Source organism: Calliopsis andreniformis, chromosome 3, assembly GCF_051401765.1.
Source record: "Calliopsis andreniformis isolate RMS-2024a chromosome 3, iyCalAndr_principal, whole genome shotgun sequence".
Lineage (NCBI taxonomy): Eukaryota > Metazoa > Arthropoda > Insecta > Hymenoptera > Andrenidae > Calliopsis > Calliopsis andreniformis.
In genome coordinates, this window is record NC_135064.1 from 8584551 (window position 1) to 8602142 (window position 17592).

The following is a 17592-nucleotide window of genomic DNA, read 5'->3' on the forward strand; positions in this document are numbered from 1 at the left end:
CGAAGAGAATTCGTATGAACGTTTCTATTATTTGTTCCCGTTTTCGAGTTACAGGCGTTCCCATGTTTACCATCGTTCTTATTGCAAATATAGCGGAAATAACTTAATTGGTTCAACTATTCACTACTAACATGTTGCCTGTCACGTGTATCATTTTTGATGAGCACTGAACTTCATTTACAAGCTAAGTGACACTTTTGCTATTGAAAGATAAATTGCAGTAAACAACTATGACTAAAACATGCTTTATTATGATATGTCGAACATAACAAACAGCGCTAAATAAAAAATGTTATATGTTGTTTTTCGCCGTTCCTTTTTTTTAAAAATGTTCTTCATACAACTTGTTACAATCACACTTGTATTTAGCGAATATTAACTATTTCGATCGCCATATTACATAGAGCGCTAATCTACTTGTATTGTTCTCTCCTTCCTCTCCCCTCTCCTTAACCCTTTACAACGCCACGTGACTTTCAAATCACATACCGATATACTGATCTAATCTCAATTTCATTTTCGATCACTTGGTGACGTTTCCATTTTGTTTTCTGTAAAATTAAATTCTACATAATGCACACGTACAACTATACATATGAATAGTCTACAGTCTACATTATAGTGTCATAGTCGTAAATTTCTTTTTACAGCGAAAAGTTTGAAATTTTCAAATTGTTTGTTAATTCATATCTGGAGATCAATATTTGCTAGTTCCTCGTAATATAATTTTTTTTTACTCATTAAAAAAATCAGGTTAATTTTATTCTACATGACATCTCGGTAATCAGAGTCGCTCGAGAGTTGGCAAAGACAATACGCGTCAATTAAACACGAGAAGGGTGAGTGGAATGAATCACCAGACATCTAGTATCGCACACGCCGCACAAAAGAGTGGAGCTCTCTCCATTATTCGAACAATAAAAGTTGTTCTTTAGATATGCAATTATTTTATTAGAAATATTGCTCTCATATAATCTCAGTAATTGCTTGTAAGCCACTTTTATTTACAAGATAACTTTATTTGCAGTATTGAAAACATGATTAGACAGGTTTCTGGACGACGACTTCCAACTGAATCATTGACAACTACAGAGCTTGTTTGAATCGATCTTCTCGATTCTCTTCTGTTTTCCTACGAACGCCAATACCTTGTGTGTATACCGAGTGTTCGTAATATTATTATTATGCAAGTATGATTTAGAATTGCAAATGAGATTAAATCAAGAATGTTGTTTAAAGAGAACGATTATTCAGCTTACAGCATGTGCTACTTAGTGGCAATGAAAAATATTCAAAATATTCCGTAATTTGGTCCTACAGAACAATTTTGTTATGTAATGTGATTATGAAAAAAGAAGTAGAAATCCTTTTCAAATTTTTATAAATTTATATTGTTTTTCTTTAGTACATAAGTTTGTGGGTGTCTCATAATTCGAACTTGCACTTTTAAATATAATTAGATAGAATTTCATTATTAAAGCTGAACAGTAAATAATCATTTAACGAAATAATGAAGCCTTGTTTCTTGAAAATCATAACATACTCCAAACTCCTGAGAAGTGGCACACAGGTGTGTAGAATTCCAGTGTTATTATACTAATACATAAATTTCCAGCTCAAACAAAGCAGAAACAAATAATTTTTAAATATTCATAAAATTCATTTCGAGTCTAGTCATCAAACTGGAAATGCAGCGTCTGAATTCGAGATGCCTCAAGAGCTACTTCCAGTATACTTACCTAAATTATCTATTTCTGCGAATACTGCAACTCCTAATCTTGCCTACTATCTATTACACTGATTCAATTTTCCATCAACAAACAACACTTTAACGATTCCTAATATTCCAATATCTCATATTAATCGTGCATTTCATAGTAGGGCAGCTGTGTCCGTAGCAGAACTCTCCAGTGCCAAAATTTCAACTCCCTCCTCCGCCCACAGATTCAATGTCCCCGAATAAGAGTCGCGTCGCTGAAGACGCAAGACGTGTCCGACAGTCAGAACAACGGGAAAGCACTGGGCTAAAAGCAGAAAAATCGTGCGTCCAATTCGAATCGCGTTCACTGGATGTGCCAGGGGGACGGGGTATAACCTATCCATAGCGCGTATCGTATTGTCGGTGTTGTCAATATACTTAAGTTGGGTCACGCGCTGTGAAGCGAAACGCCTCCATCGATGGTACGCGACCAAAATTCATATCGATGCTTTTTCGATAAGAGAATATTTGGTGTATGCGTTTCGCGTATTGGAATATAGCTTATATCAGGCACACACAGGTAACATTACGAGCGCGTGTCATTGCGAAGCAATGTCGTGGAAGAATGTTAACCCCTATTATAAGCCAGGTTGCTTCTATAGTGGTCGTCTTAGGCTTCGAGTAGGTACTTTTGCAAATGGAGATTGTGGTAAATGGAGATTTCAGTAGTACTGATATTACATTTTAATTGGGAACTAGTGGATGCTTGGAATACGTGATCGAGGATACTAGTCAACGATATTTCCGTCGCGGTGTTTGCGTAGTTGTGTTATTTGAATTGAAGGATTATCGTGTTATGTATGACTAAACGAAATTTTTGTTTTGTTTTATAAATTAAAAAGCTTAACAAAATTATGTATCTTGCTTTATGCAAAAATTCGCAAAAGTAAGACAAGTATGTTGTTTTTGTAAGGTATATTCCGCTATAAAGCATCCTATTCGATACTCACAGTTTAGAGAGAAGAAATCTTGTTATCTCCAAAATATCGAGATTGAAACTGGGTTATGTTTACTGTCTATGGGATAAGCATACTATTTGTGACGAATTATTCCCTTATGTAAATGATAATATTAAAACTTTTCCAAGTGACGTACATATTAACTGTAGTTAAAGTGATTTGTAGTGTACGAGGATTTTCATACCCTGAGAACTGTTAGCTTAGCGTATTGTCAGAGTCGAAGGACTTTCCAGGTGACCATTAATTTATGAGAGGACATGATCAGGTGTCGAAGAGACATGTTTTAGAAAGTACAATTTCTGTGATGATATCCAGAAATTAGTTAGTTCAGTTTCTCCTTCTCCCTAAAGATTTCTAAACTGTATATATTATTATGTCACCGTCTACTCTTGTTGAAACTCCACCAATAGAAGATTTTTTAATCTATCCGCCTACATACTATTTGAACCAATAATATTTAACCATAGTGCAGCTTTGCTCAATGTATACACAATAAGAGTCAGATTTCTTGCAAATTGTATTAAGAAAACATCATCCAAATGTTGTCTTATATCTTATACTTATAATAAAGTTTTGTTTAAGAATTAACTAGTTGTACAAAATTAATTTGGCGTACAATCGCGTGCATTTCGTACGCATCATTATTCTATCGATATTAAATTCCACCACAATTAGTTCAACCCTGTTACCTATACTTTCATGATTGTCATGTACTCCAATTTTCAAACCTAAACTGAAGGCTTACATCGTGACTTACAAATATTCAAAAATCTTAATTAAATCTATTTTCCTATATAAACAATGAAAAACAAATATTGATGCAATGGTTGCGTTTATTACATACGTAAAATGTTACAATCGTGGATACTTCGAAAAGTATGGAACATTTGACTTTATAATAGAGAATTTTAGTAAACAGAATAATAAAATAGATCTGTGTACAAAGTTTCAACTAAATCGGTGACCCAAAGGATTTCTATACCTTTTGTAAGTGTTATTGGACATATGTATGTATGTACGAACTTTGTTTTATTTTGATATCAGTTATCTATTCCTCCAATGTAGCCAATACTTACAAATGTATCATAAAATACCCTTCCAATAAAGAATGCGTCCCTCGTGTATGCCAACATATTTTCGAACATCCTGTATACTGTATACATATGAAAAACAGTCAACCCTACTATTCCGCGATTAATTCGTGCTGCGTTATATGGAAACCGCGTTATAAAAAACTGAGAATAATTAATACCGTGTTATATGGAAAAGAGGGGAATTTCCCCATTAATTTCAACCGTAAAACTTTTGCTCCTTATATGGAAACTGCATTATAGGAGCGTTTACTGTACCGTCTGAATAGGAGATATCGCTCTCGAGTATTTCTAATAGACGAAATATGGCTTCCAGAATGATAAGGTTAGGCCAACCCAAACAGAAGCTGAACTCGAACGCTGATTGTTGTCAAAATTAGAAAAGTTTCCAGTTAGAAATCGAGGCCAGGCAGGAAACGTCTCGCGATGTCAAGTTCAATCTCTTGCGTGGAGCTTGCCAGGACGGTCAGCCAAGCAGTAAAAACCCAGCGAATGGCCTTCACAGTCTGCGAGAGCTGTTGTTATCCCAACGATCGCGTCGCGAAACGACTATCGAATTTATTGTTATTAGTTTCGAAATTCGCTAACGCACTGCATCTCTCGCTTGGTCCCATTGCTCCTTTCTCTCTTTTCAAGGGCGTCCCTGGACTAAAAGGGCCGCCAACGATTCCTGAGGAAATCAATGTGAACTGCAGCTGTAAAAGCTCGTTTTAGCTTTGATTGCCACTCGGCCGTCTGTCCCAAGATTTCTTTGTTTCAGATGAGCTCGCGAACTCGCGCAAGATTTGATATCTGACCCACTTTTGTGTGCTCGTTGTATACATTTGAGCTTGTGATGAAAAAATATGAAAACTGTTCTGTTCGCGTTGTTATTACGACAAATGGAATGTCCGAATTCTTACAGATCAAAGAATCTACTGCAGTTATTTTTAAATCAGCGATAAAGGTAGGTTCCGCTTCAGTTTCTCCAGTTAATGACTTCCAATAGTTATTTGGAGCAGTCAGGTTCTGACTGGTAAGGGATGCAGGTTTTATTTGTTAGCTCCATTCTCCAACATGGATGTTAGTGATTGTAAGATCGACTTGTTAATGACCAATGTATAGTAGTGGGATTGTGGAGACAAAATGTGTTTAAAGTTTTAAATATAAAATCATCAACTATTCCAATTACGATAATGTACTTACTATATACTCTGTATACATAAAATGTAACGAAAAACGACGTAACTAAAAAAATTGTCGATTTTGTGAAATCGACATGGTGGTTACTCCCTTAATGAAAAATTGAAAAGAAACTGTTCTCATTTGCTATACAAATAATTTTGCTTTTAATAACAACCCAAAAGCAGTAATTTTTCAGTTTTAGTTATGTTTTTGTTTCAACAAGCGAACGACGTTTTGGTTATAACAATACAAGCGAGCTATGTTGAATTTTCTACCATCGCTAATACCTCACATGTATACATAAATGTATACATATAGGTCGTGAATCATACAAATTTCAATATTTGTGTGGTAGGAGAACCCAAACGAATAACAAAACAAAAAGGTAAATATTTAAAATACTATTAGTTTTCAAATAATTCCTAATAATTTTTATTTAATGCATTTGTTTCCATTCTTCAATACATAAAAAGAAACTCAACAACGACAATTTTCGAATTTCATATTTAGAAATTAAATCACTGTTTATGAGTAGACATAATTTTTGTCTACACCTTAAATTCAACAAAATCATTTGTTTTCGAATTTTCTTCCTTGCCCGTGAATCCCTTCAAATATATTATTCCATTTCTAATAAATCTTCTCAAATTTATACTTGTGGCAATGAAGACAATAGATGTAATACAAAAATATTATTAAATACTCCTGCAGTGAATATCAAACACCTACGGAGACGTTTTTTCACGCAAAGAGAATTCTCGTCAGGAAATTACACTGATCATAGATTGGACAGTGTCAGATAATAATTCTCGTCATGAAGCGACAAATTGGTAGTAAATGTAACATGTAACCATAAAGACAATTTACAGACCACCTTAAACGGAGCAAAAAACAGTAAAGGTGCAATAAAACCGCCATTATCGCGTGTTAGACCTCGTCAGAGATGTCAAAGAAAGTAGTTTACGTTTACGTTCGGAGCTTGGAATTAAAATGTACTATACCATTAAGCTTTAATATCTTTTTTTGGATCCTTAACTAACGATTCTCTGAAAGAGATGTACGAACCATAATTATTGATTCTTGCTTCCACCTGACCTGCTATACCACACAAAATGTCATGATCTTTCGCTCTTAAGTTCTACCTTCTAGAAAGATCATTATCGCCCTAGCATTTCACGTCACATACGTTTTCCATAATTTCTCGAGATTCAAATATTTTACTTTTAAGATAAGCGCATGTAATATCACCCACTCAAACCCAAAATGTTCTCAATTGAAGATTATTTAATAGTTTCGTATGTGATTAGTTTTAGACGAAAAGTCAATTCTTCATAATTTAAACACGATAAGTTGAAAGTTGAAACCGCTGAAATGTAAAGATTTTCTGCTATGATTACGAAAAACAAGACATGCAAAAATCGAAACCTTGGAAAGGTACGCAGAATATCGCCTACGTGGAGAATATTGACTAATTTATTAATACAACGAATGACTTTGTTTGACTTGGGAACTTATTCTACTGCCGAAGTATGGTATATATTTCCAACTTTAACTATAAAGCATTTCACATTTAAATAAAAGTAATAATACATATGGATTATATGTATATATTACATGGAGTCTGTCAGACTCTGTGTCAATAATCAGGGATTAGTTTTTTGTATTATATTTTGAAAAAAGTCAATTATATAATCTTGATGATATAAGTAGTAATATTTTTCTCCGCTATCTCTCAAATATTACAAATATTTTATTACTAGCCTAGAATAAGAAATGTTTGAGTGGTCAAAATTCAACAACATTCTACCACATACATATATGTATACAGGGTGATCGATAACAGGTATCAAAAATTTTAGGGATTGATCCTACATGCTAAAGTAAGACAAAGATAAGAAAAGACAAAATTGTATTTGGGACTTGATTTTCAAGTTATTAATTGCTGAGAAGACTCCTAAAATACGCGTGAAATGTGTCTGACTCTGGACTTATTCTACTGACTACGCTGTACCTGACCTAACTATTGCACGTAAATAATAAAATAAGTCATAAGTCAGACACACGCGAATTTTAAACCATTTCCCAAGAATTAATAATTCCTGGGAACGAGGACCCAAACGCATTTTTATCATCCTTGATTTTGATCCTATTTTGACATGTAGACTCATCTTTTAAAATTTCCAACACCTGTTGTCAAACATATTGTACATGTACCTTTGTATTTATCTTGTACCATTTAAAAATTCTTTTAAAACAAAATGGTAACATTTTCTTTACGACGCCTTGTATATGTAAGGTTTTTTCGCCTTTCCTTAAGTGCCCTACGCTTATATTGCTCGGGAACAATTTCCTTCCTCGTTTTTGAATCAGCAAGAGCAGTCTTTCCATCGAAAGAGACGCCTGATTATTAACATCGAATAAGGATTATAAGAAGATTGAATTAAAGATCTCGTCGGGTTAATCAAGTACAAATCGAAGAAGGAGGAATTCTCGCGGCAATTAAACGAAATTGATCGGCGGGTTATAAGAGATGCTCGATGATGCCTGAAAATCGACTGCTGGCTTATTGATAATTAATCACAGGTATTGCCTACAACTCCGATAACACCGATATTTTGATTTTCAATCTTTTCCATAACATCGACGAGATCACTGAAGAGGATAAATGCTCTCTGCCAATAGGTGAAAGGTAATTCAACCTGCAACCGGGTAATTGAAAATCCATTATTAACCACATCTCCCGTCAGCAAGATTATTTTCCATAAAAACAATAAAGCATCGACAGATCGGTTCCAATGAAAAATGACGTACGTCATCCTGGCTTCAGTTCTATTCGAGGGGCTGTAATAAGCTTCCATTTCGTTTAAGCGAAAAGATGTTCAAAATAAAAGTATTCCTCCAAATGAAAATGGCGATGAGGAAATACGAATATACAGGCTGAATCAAATAAGGCGGTCGTTTCTGCCATTTTTGTTGCCAGTAGGCTGAACAAACCTTTTTTAGGGATAGTACGGTTAAGAGATCAATAAAATATAATTAAATTTTTATACATCAGTATATTAATGGTTTATAAAGCACTTTTAAACTTCTTTTGCACAATTTTTCAATTTTATTTGTAGAGCACTGAATATTTGGGTTTGTATGTATGAATGTATGAAAAATGTAGATATATAAAAATATAAAACATGTCCAAAACAGTAAAACAAATCTGTATTTAGGTTCGAGTTCTTTCATTATACTCACGATTTAGCAAACTTCTAAGTAAACACAATGAACTTGATAAGAATTATGTTTATCTTAATGTTGAGAAAATTAGAGGAACGAAGTTTCCTAAGGAGAAAGGAATCTTGTGACTGAACTAGGAGGGCTTTCAAACAACTTATGCATTAGAATAGGTATAAAATGCTCTGTCTCTGAAAGTTCATACATCAATTCTAAAAGAGATACTTTAAATTAAAGACGACGGTGCATTCATGTCTTGCAATAGATTTTTGTTCTGATTCTGCTTTACAAGTAATATCTTTTATTTTGGTTCTGCATTTAATGCTTTAACATTATATATTGTATGGCAGTACATTGAACATTTAAAAAAATTTTTACTTACAATCAAATTCTTTGATATCTTTATACAAGTAATTTTAACAGATGAAGTATAACTGCAATTTCTAAGAATTCTGAGTGTTTAAAGAATGATTTAGAGATGTCGGTATTATTATTTAAAAACGCATAAAAAGGAGTTGTATTTATATATCAATACAAAATAGCTTTTTGAATATGTGTAAGTATGATATCAATATATTATAATATTAATGTTAAATTATACAACACTTAATTAAAAAATATTAGAATAGCTTTTACATAGATTTAGTTCCAATGATGACAAATCTCAGTGATGACAATGATGTTAATAATAATGGTATTCAAGGCTATTTCTTCTATTTCTTTCGTGATTCGTTGAATTACTCAAAAAATTTGAAAAAATGTTGACACCGACTAAGTTTACCCTTTTTCCTATTCTACTGACACATGCTTGCATACATTTATACCTATTATTATTAATAATAAATTGAATATTGCATTAAGCATGTATCTTCATTCTATATATAATTACATCATTACTGTCATTTCAATAAATAATGACTATATCACTGTATTTTCAAGACGATCAAAACAACTTCATAATAATCAAATAATACCCAAAACAATAGAAATTTCATTGCCATGCCTAGACAGAAGTCAAACTACAAGCTAGATTAGAGTGAAAGCTATAGCAACTGATCATTCATTGTAACACGATCACATTCTATCCATCTAAATACGATAGCAAACAACGCATCGTAAATGGGCAAACTGGAGATGTAAAATATTCACAAACGTTTCATTGAATTCGGCCATACACTGAAATAGGAAAATACATAAAACCGTGCAAAACGTATAAATCTTGTTACACGGATGGTTCATAAAACTTCCGCAAACATTTTTTCGGCGATATAAAAATAGCGAGAGGCGGAACGTTTCATAAAAATCGGATTTCACGTCCCGACGATAAAGCACATATATCGCTGCATTCAAAACATTGATGTAAAAGTTGAACGGCAATTGTACACTCTCGACCATAAACCAACGACGCCGACTCGCTGGAAGAATCAATTTTATTTGTCCCGAGCTCTCACGTTTCTTCAAACGTTTCGCGTGAATTGCTTCGAAAGAATAAATTTCACAGTTCACGGAACCGCGAGCTGTAAAAATGAGGGAACAACGAGGATTTTTGCGTTCCTAGCACCAGTCAGCTATTCAACACAGTCGTCTCTCTTCTTCAGTCGACGTTCTGCTTAAAAAAACATGCGGCTATGGAAAAATTCATTATACATCGAAGGGCGTTTCAAAGAATAGAGAGAAGGACAGGAGGCAGAGTGAAGAAAGTTGATAAGTGGTAAAGGAAGTAGTGCTGCTTGCTCGGTTTCCTTAATTGAATTTAATAATAATATCTTGCTATTGTTTGATAGGAACTACGCGCAACAATTAAATGGAAGTGACTATACCCTGTAAAAAATGGCCCTTTGGGTTACACGCAATTTTTAATTATGAATCAACCCTTTGAAATATTCATTTAAAACACGAAATTGGGAGGTTTTGCTTCGATGTACAAAAGGTTTAATATAGACGTTATTTGTAACAAAATTGGTTTATTCAGTATAAAGTGTGACCATTTGTGTCTGAAAGTTCGTCACATAATTTTAAAGGAAATAAATCGACATGAAGGCAGGAGTGTTTTTGAAACTTACACTAGATTTTCCTATCATATAAATGTATACGTAGAGTATGCAATATTGGTACAATCATTATAAAATTTCATCGAAAGATTATGAAACAATGTGTATAGACAAATTCGAATGGATATTGAAAATTTAATTGGACAGAAAATAAGGATAATGAATTATGCACATGTAGCTATAAAGAAATAAAGTAGCGCAGTGATTATATTATATGAAAATAATATAAGAAACAATTATTACCTTAATTTCTCCAAATATAGAGAAAATGTCACCACTATCATAAACCTGTAAACGTAAGCTTACAATCCTTGGATGTAATTTGTTAACTTTCAATGAATTGAAAAAAATGGGAAAGTAAAGGTGAGTCTATATTACATATTATATAACAAAATTATATAAATTTAAAAAAAAAAAAACAGAAAAGAGAGATGTTATACAGTTGTCTCTTTTGTAGTGTAGACCCACCTTTAGTCATCAATGCATGAATGTGAGTTTACTAATAATGTATAATTTAGATCCTCGATATCAATATAAATGTATTAATAGTTCTTAAGACATTAAGATATCTTAAGATATTAAAGTAAAGTAGTTAACAATTCTCATTTGCAGAAATGTTAATAATTTAATTCATTAATAACTAAAGGAAAATTCCGATATTAATGGAAATTAAATTATATAAGCATGATATTTTCTTTTCATAATGTATACCAAATTTACCCTACAAAATATTTATGAATAATTATATGCGCAGTAATAACCTATTAAACTAACGAACAATCTCTCTGTAAATTCATCTTTAGCGGTTCTATTCATAACTTACATATTGTTAATTTACATTTTTTATTTCTTGCTTAACTTATTGCTCTTCATAAAATGAATAGTAAGGTTGCACAAAGAAGAGTGATTAAATCCTAAAATTCCACGAGAATATTCCCAATATCCTTATACAGATTAACGGAAGAGTAAAAAATGCCAATTGATCGAACAGCAATATCACCAATTCGCTTAATCGTTCTAATTATTCGCCCGGTTCGCGCGACGAAATTATAATCAGTTAATGAGAGTCTTCTACCCCAATCGCATAATTTCCAATTAAACAGAATGCACTGAAAGTGATAGACGTTTAATGCAACCGATATACACGTACAAAAGTCGTTGAAAACATTGCGGCATTCAAAGTGACCCCGTGACAATGGTCATCTTTTAAATTAATTAGATTGCAATTGATCATATCTACCGTGTACACGTTTGCAAGCATAACTGCGCGACGATTACGATACGAAAGTTGCTGCAACTGGAACAGTTACTAGGTATCATTTTGATTCTATTAATTTCATCCCTTTAATAATCTTTTTATTTAAGTGGTGGTTATACCTAAATTTATAAAATATTTCAGAGTCTGTCCCAAAAATTTAAGAAAGTTTTTTGAGTATGATAAATTAAGTAAAAACTACTGAGATCAACACTAACATTTCATTTACATTACACACATAACACCAAAATCATTGTGAATTATCCTACATTATCCTACATTAAAGTAAGTTTTTTATAGACACATTATCTTTCAGTATCAACAGCTCTTTCATCTACCCTTTAATATCAGACCAGTTGTACTCACAGAAGGAGTCTGCAAACGACATTAAAACGCTTTTGTTTTCGAAGTTACGTAGCACATTTTAGCGTATTTTATAATTACATACTGAAGAGTGATTTAGAAAGATTCTTCTTTCTGAAACCTTTCGTTGAATACCCTGTACACAAACTGACATTTTTACCTTCACACAGACAGTAATGCTAAAGTTCGTTAAACTCAACCAAAGATATATTTTACTTTTCAGATCTCTATATATTATACACGGTTAAATTTTTGAAAACTGTGATTCCTATCATTTTGTCTTAGAACCACAAAAAAATATATTTCTCTGGATAGTTTCATGTTACTACTATAAAATACTGATCACTTCGCAAAATGTGAAACTACTATAATACGAAATATTCAAATCCTTTTTTCTAGCTTCCTCTGTGAGTAATTAAGAAGAAAAAGGATGAAAAAGTAATTTCTTTGTGACACGTAGTACACGAGTTGCAATCGTTTCCTGAAAATGGAGGAACCACTTTTTCCGCACGATCCAGCGCTACAAACGCACGTGTCACGAGGAATTCTCCGGTTGTCGGTCGATGATAAAAATCTTCCCATTTTCCTGCCTGGTATTGTTTGACATGCAGGAAATCTCAGAGGACGTTGTTGCATTGCCAAACGCGAAAATTTTCGCGCGAATTAATTTCCAAATGTAAAAATGAAGATAGTATAAATTTCTTGCTGTACAGCGTAAAGATGAATGTCCATTCATCTCAAAAAGAAGGAAATACATCGTACATCTCAGCTTCGCTAGAAAACTGTCATAAATTGAAATCATAGAATCGTTTGAAAAGAAAATTTCTACGTGCAAAATGCTGTAATACAACATCTGGTAGCTACATTTTGCTTTAAATTTACTTGCCATAATCCACGAAATTGAAAGAAAGTTGGACATTCTTCTATTTATGACAGCTTTGTCTCAGGGTTGCGATATGTGTAGTTAATTTTAATTTCTATACAAAGCAATGCTTCTATATTTAAAATTAGATAATACAACCATAATCTGGTTATATGAAATATTCTATAATAATTTTTAAAGGTGATAATAATATTTAATTTTGTGTTTCCCTTTTTATTGATCATAAGAGTACATTGCGTTCGACCACGTATTGACTGATACTACTGATTGCAATACATTAACTAATAATCCGAAAAGTTAGTAGTTTATAAACTGTAAGGAATATTAGTGATTCAATGGTTAAGTGAATAGTTTCATAATGAGAAATTTATTGAATTTCAAGCTCCTTGATAAACGATGGTGACAATTATCCAATTTGGTAATAGCGCTCAGCACTGCAGCTTTTAGTCGCTATATTGAAAATTAATTTAGTGCTAACGAATAAAGTACTTACTTGTAACGAACTTATTGGATATCCTTTTAATAAAATTGTTAATGAAAGTTAATAAAATTGTTATATATTATTCACTGTTATTAAATAGTACAATATTTCAGTAATATCTCATGGAGCTAACTTTTGTAAACTATTTGCATATTAAGGATAGGATAAAAGTATTACTATAAAATTCATCTCAATTTTGAAAGCTTTAATGAACTCTCAGTTCATTATCCTTCAGTATCAATCTTTTTGCCAGAAAAATTTGCCCTCAGTATAATTTTTACGAAATTAATTGCATTGAAGTAGTAAGCGTATCGCATATTTCAGTTATTACGAGAGGCGTTAAAATACCACATAGATTTTTGAAATTTCATAAACTAATACATTTTTCTCGCAAATAAATTCACCATAAAGTATGTCCAACCACGCGCCGACACATTTTACTGAAATCCATGTCATAGCCCATAACACTCATTTCTAACTTCTGTGTAGCTTTTAATTCCACTAATTTCGGGTTTAAAGGGATATATGTTGGATCTTTTTTAGTCGTAAATTAAAAAGCAATCGCTTTTGTGAAAGTTACGAGAAGTTCAGAGAGAGAGACAGAGAACTTTTTCAATCCGTAGATTAAACTTTTATTGACGCTTTCGAAAAATCGATATCGCATGAAATATGCATGTGATTGCCATCAAAAAAATTTTGCAATTCCTCGAAAATTTCAGCGTGTGCAAGAATAATCTTGAAAGTAATAAATTACATAATTGTTTAATATAAAACGTTGATAAATTTCCGCTAAGCATAAAAATAAAAACTGTAGTTTAAGGTTCTTAGTCTTCAATTGCCCATTATAATTGTAAACCCATTAACCTTATCAATGCAATAACCTCATTTCGTTATCTTCCAGTAGTCCCCCATCTTAATGTCTTATTAACTTCGAAATGTTTTTTCGAACTGCCACATATCACACTGGGTCTTTCAGGTTTAGCGTGATTTTCACACATTTTGAATAAGTGAAAAATTCTGTATAAAGTCACTAAAATATTTTCAAATATATAATTTAAGGCACTCTCAGATTATAAACTTTAGGTGATAAAAAAATTAAAGACCAGTTCTATTTGTAATTATTTCACAATATAGTAATAGAAATCAGTATTTTTCTGGGGCCATGAAACACCCCAGTATGCCTTTCTAGAATTAACTTTGGGTTGTTTGGAAAGTTCGTGACGATTTTTCCTCATATTTTATTACAACTATCGACACAAACTTTCTAAACAACCCAATATGCTAGTAATATTACATGTTCGCTAATTCGATTTTCTACACCGATTATTCAAAGTATCATTTATTTGGATAGATTTGTCTCCTTATTAACCCTAGAACTCTGGAGTCGTTGACGAACCCACAAAATTGTAAGCTCGGATATTTATTTTACATGCATTTCGAAGTAACTTAAAAATTTTGTTTCTGTTTCTGTAAATAGGAATTAGGCCGTGCAACTACCTCTTCTTAAAATACTTAATGAAGAATGGAACAAAAATCTTTCGAGAATAATAAATATTATTGTAAATATTAAAATTTCTCCGAAGTCATCCACAACTCCAAAGTGTTACGTCGAAGAATAGAAGAGTTAATTCGGATAATCGACGTTTTGCTACAACTTCAGTCACTAATATTCGTCGTTACACTTGCTAGTTTACCAACAGCCTTCATTGCAAAGTTTTACTTGAAAAATCTGTTTCCAACAAGACGAGAGAAATTTATTTTTTCTACGGGACCATGATTCTCATCAAAAAGGTACACGCGATAAATCCATGCAGGGGAACCGGAAAGCCTTCGCGATTAGACAGATACACGTTATCGGGGAACAATCTTTCAGAGTGCTCTATCTTCATCTTCCTCGAGCCCCGTTGTTCCCGCTTCCGCTCTTCATCCGCCTGACTCGAGCGCATATGACTTTCACATTCGAGTAATCGATCGCGCGATGCCTATCTCCGTCACTGCCCTCGACTACATCGTTCAGGGTTGCCTCTGGACAATGACACTTTCAAGAATGTTTGACTCTGTGGTAACTTAACTGATGATCCAATGAGTGTTGAGAACTATCGTGATTGTAGAATTACTATGCCACAATATTTGAATGGATTGTTGGACTAGTTCTGTCATCCGATGTCTACTTTAGGTGGAAGACATTTAAATGGCTGAGAAATTCGTTAAATTTATAGGACAGTGAATATTATATGTATGCATGTCACATCATATGATGTTTTAAAATAGTTATCTAATTGTAACAAAACTGTATTTTATCTTTAAAGATCGTAAATAAGTAGAAATAAGTAGAATTATTAATGCTTTTTATAATATTCAAGATGAAGAATAGTATACAGTGGAATGGATTGAGTTGAAATTGAATTTTCATGCGTACTCAATGAATCTTTAAACCTGATTATCTGGAGAATAGAAAAATTGTATTCTTCCTTTTTGACTAATTCTATACGTAGAATTACCTCCTGCCTGGGTATACTACTAGTTACCAGACGCCTTATATGTGTATGTCATTCAATCTCATCGCACTGAAGCAAAAAATATTTGGCTATGCATTCTCAAGTATGCAAAATATGCAAAATATGCAAAAATATCTAAATTGCATGCTGTTACATTGAATGCTATCGGTCTAGAGATGAACATATTTCGACCCTTTTCCATTTTAAAAATTTCGTTTCCTTACAAGTTCTGGAAATGGGTAAATTTTAATATAGTAAATTGAATTTAGCAAATAAATTATTGCCGCTTCACGGAAAAAATGGCTCTCTTATAAAATTGTATTATATTCATTCTTTATGACAAATTCTTTTCAAGTTTTAATAGGAAATTTAACCAATTTTTTTCTGGTGACATTTGAAAATCTACTAAATATACTAGGTCAAGGAATTTGAAAAATAGTGTTTATATTTAGAAAACAAAAATGATAATATATATATATCCTCAATTTATTTACTACTACAAGTAGAGTACTCAATCAAATTTTGATTGAAATCGCTTCACTGGTTCAGGGGAAAATGGATCACAATGTTCGACAATTTTCCACGCAGATAGAATTCCATTGTGCGTTCTCTTAACCTTTTGTCTAAACCAGTGACGGTACGTTATCTGTTAAAAACGGTCAATTCACGATAACAATTGCACAAAATTGCTTCTTTAAGTTAGGTATGTTTTTCAGAGAAAACATCTTATAATCAACAATGGTATTTGATCTCGAAACTGAAATTCATTTTAATATTAATATACCTTTTCAAATAGACCGTATTTAAATAGATTTTTCTTCATGATGCTATTTTAAAAACGTTATTTATTAGTTCCACAAAGCGGTCTCATTTTAAAAACTAAAATGTCTTTCAGTTTTCAAAAATTCGTTTTAGTTCTAATTTAATTACTTAATATCAAGAACTGTATTTTATCCATACCTTTCATTTAATTTGATATCAAAATAAATAAGTTTCTAAGCTCACAACAAATCCAGTTTCGAGACCGAATACCATCCCTGCTTATAACATTTAACATGATATATCCCGTACATACATTGAACTATTCCACTAATCACATATCTACATGACATTACTAGATACTAGTTATACATGACATTACTAGTTTAGTTTCCCTCATTGATTCTTTAATAATCCAAATTTTTTGACCCTCAGTCCCCAGACTTTTTACCTAACAGAGTCTAAAATGTCCCATCTCCCTAAAAATTCTAACGAAGCAGAAAAGTGAAATCCAAAAAAGATATTTACAATACCCGTTAACGTCATGGCTTCATCGTGTGTGAAGCCATCCATTAATTCCCTAAAATGGAACACAGTAGCCGCGAAGTATGAACGAGAATCGTCTACATCGAGCGTGGAGAGACTGATCGATTGGCTTCCGCATTAATCGCGTCAAGGAATCGACAACGTGAATCTGTTGTTCCTGCAATTTCGACCCATTCAGTTCGAACGATACTTTGCGACACAGTCTTCGCCCTTGATGCGAGGCTGATCGATCGACCAGTCGCTGAAGGAACGCTGCTAATGCGTGCTTAAACCCGTTTAGCATCACCAACACGTGAGAAATCTTGTTCTTTCACCATCGTCCTTGTGTAATTCAAACGTCAAGCTTATTGTTGGTGTTACATTGTGAATTCTTTGGTAGAATTATTTCTATGATTCGCAACCTCAGATATTTGAGGGGTAGTAAAATAAAACTAAGTTATGGACTGCATAGGTCTTTTAATACAATAAAATACTTGGGTTATGTAACATAATTTAACATAATTGTAACATAATTCTACATAGGTAAGCACACAATATAAAAGTTCATGTGCACATATTCCT

General features: G+C 32.8%; 1 protein-coding gene across 2 annotated transcripts in view; it reads right to left on the reverse strand.

Annotated features, from left to right (window-relative positions):
• Positions 1–17592, reverse strand: part of LOC143188884 (octopamine receptor beta-3R-like) — an 82429-nt gene that overhangs the window by 21401 nt on the left and 43436 nt on the right. The window contains exon 3 of one of the 2 annotated variants that reach the window (XM_076393387.1): positions 7591–7672. The exons of the other annotated variant lie outside the window; for it this stretch is intronic. Within the exon in view, the coding sequence (XP_076249502.1) occupies positions 7668–7672 (5 nt within the window). The 3' untranslated portion in view covers positions 7591–7667. Of the gene's footprint in view, positions 1–7590; positions 7673–17592 lie in introns of those variants that run through there. 2 annotated transcript variants of the gene reach the window in all.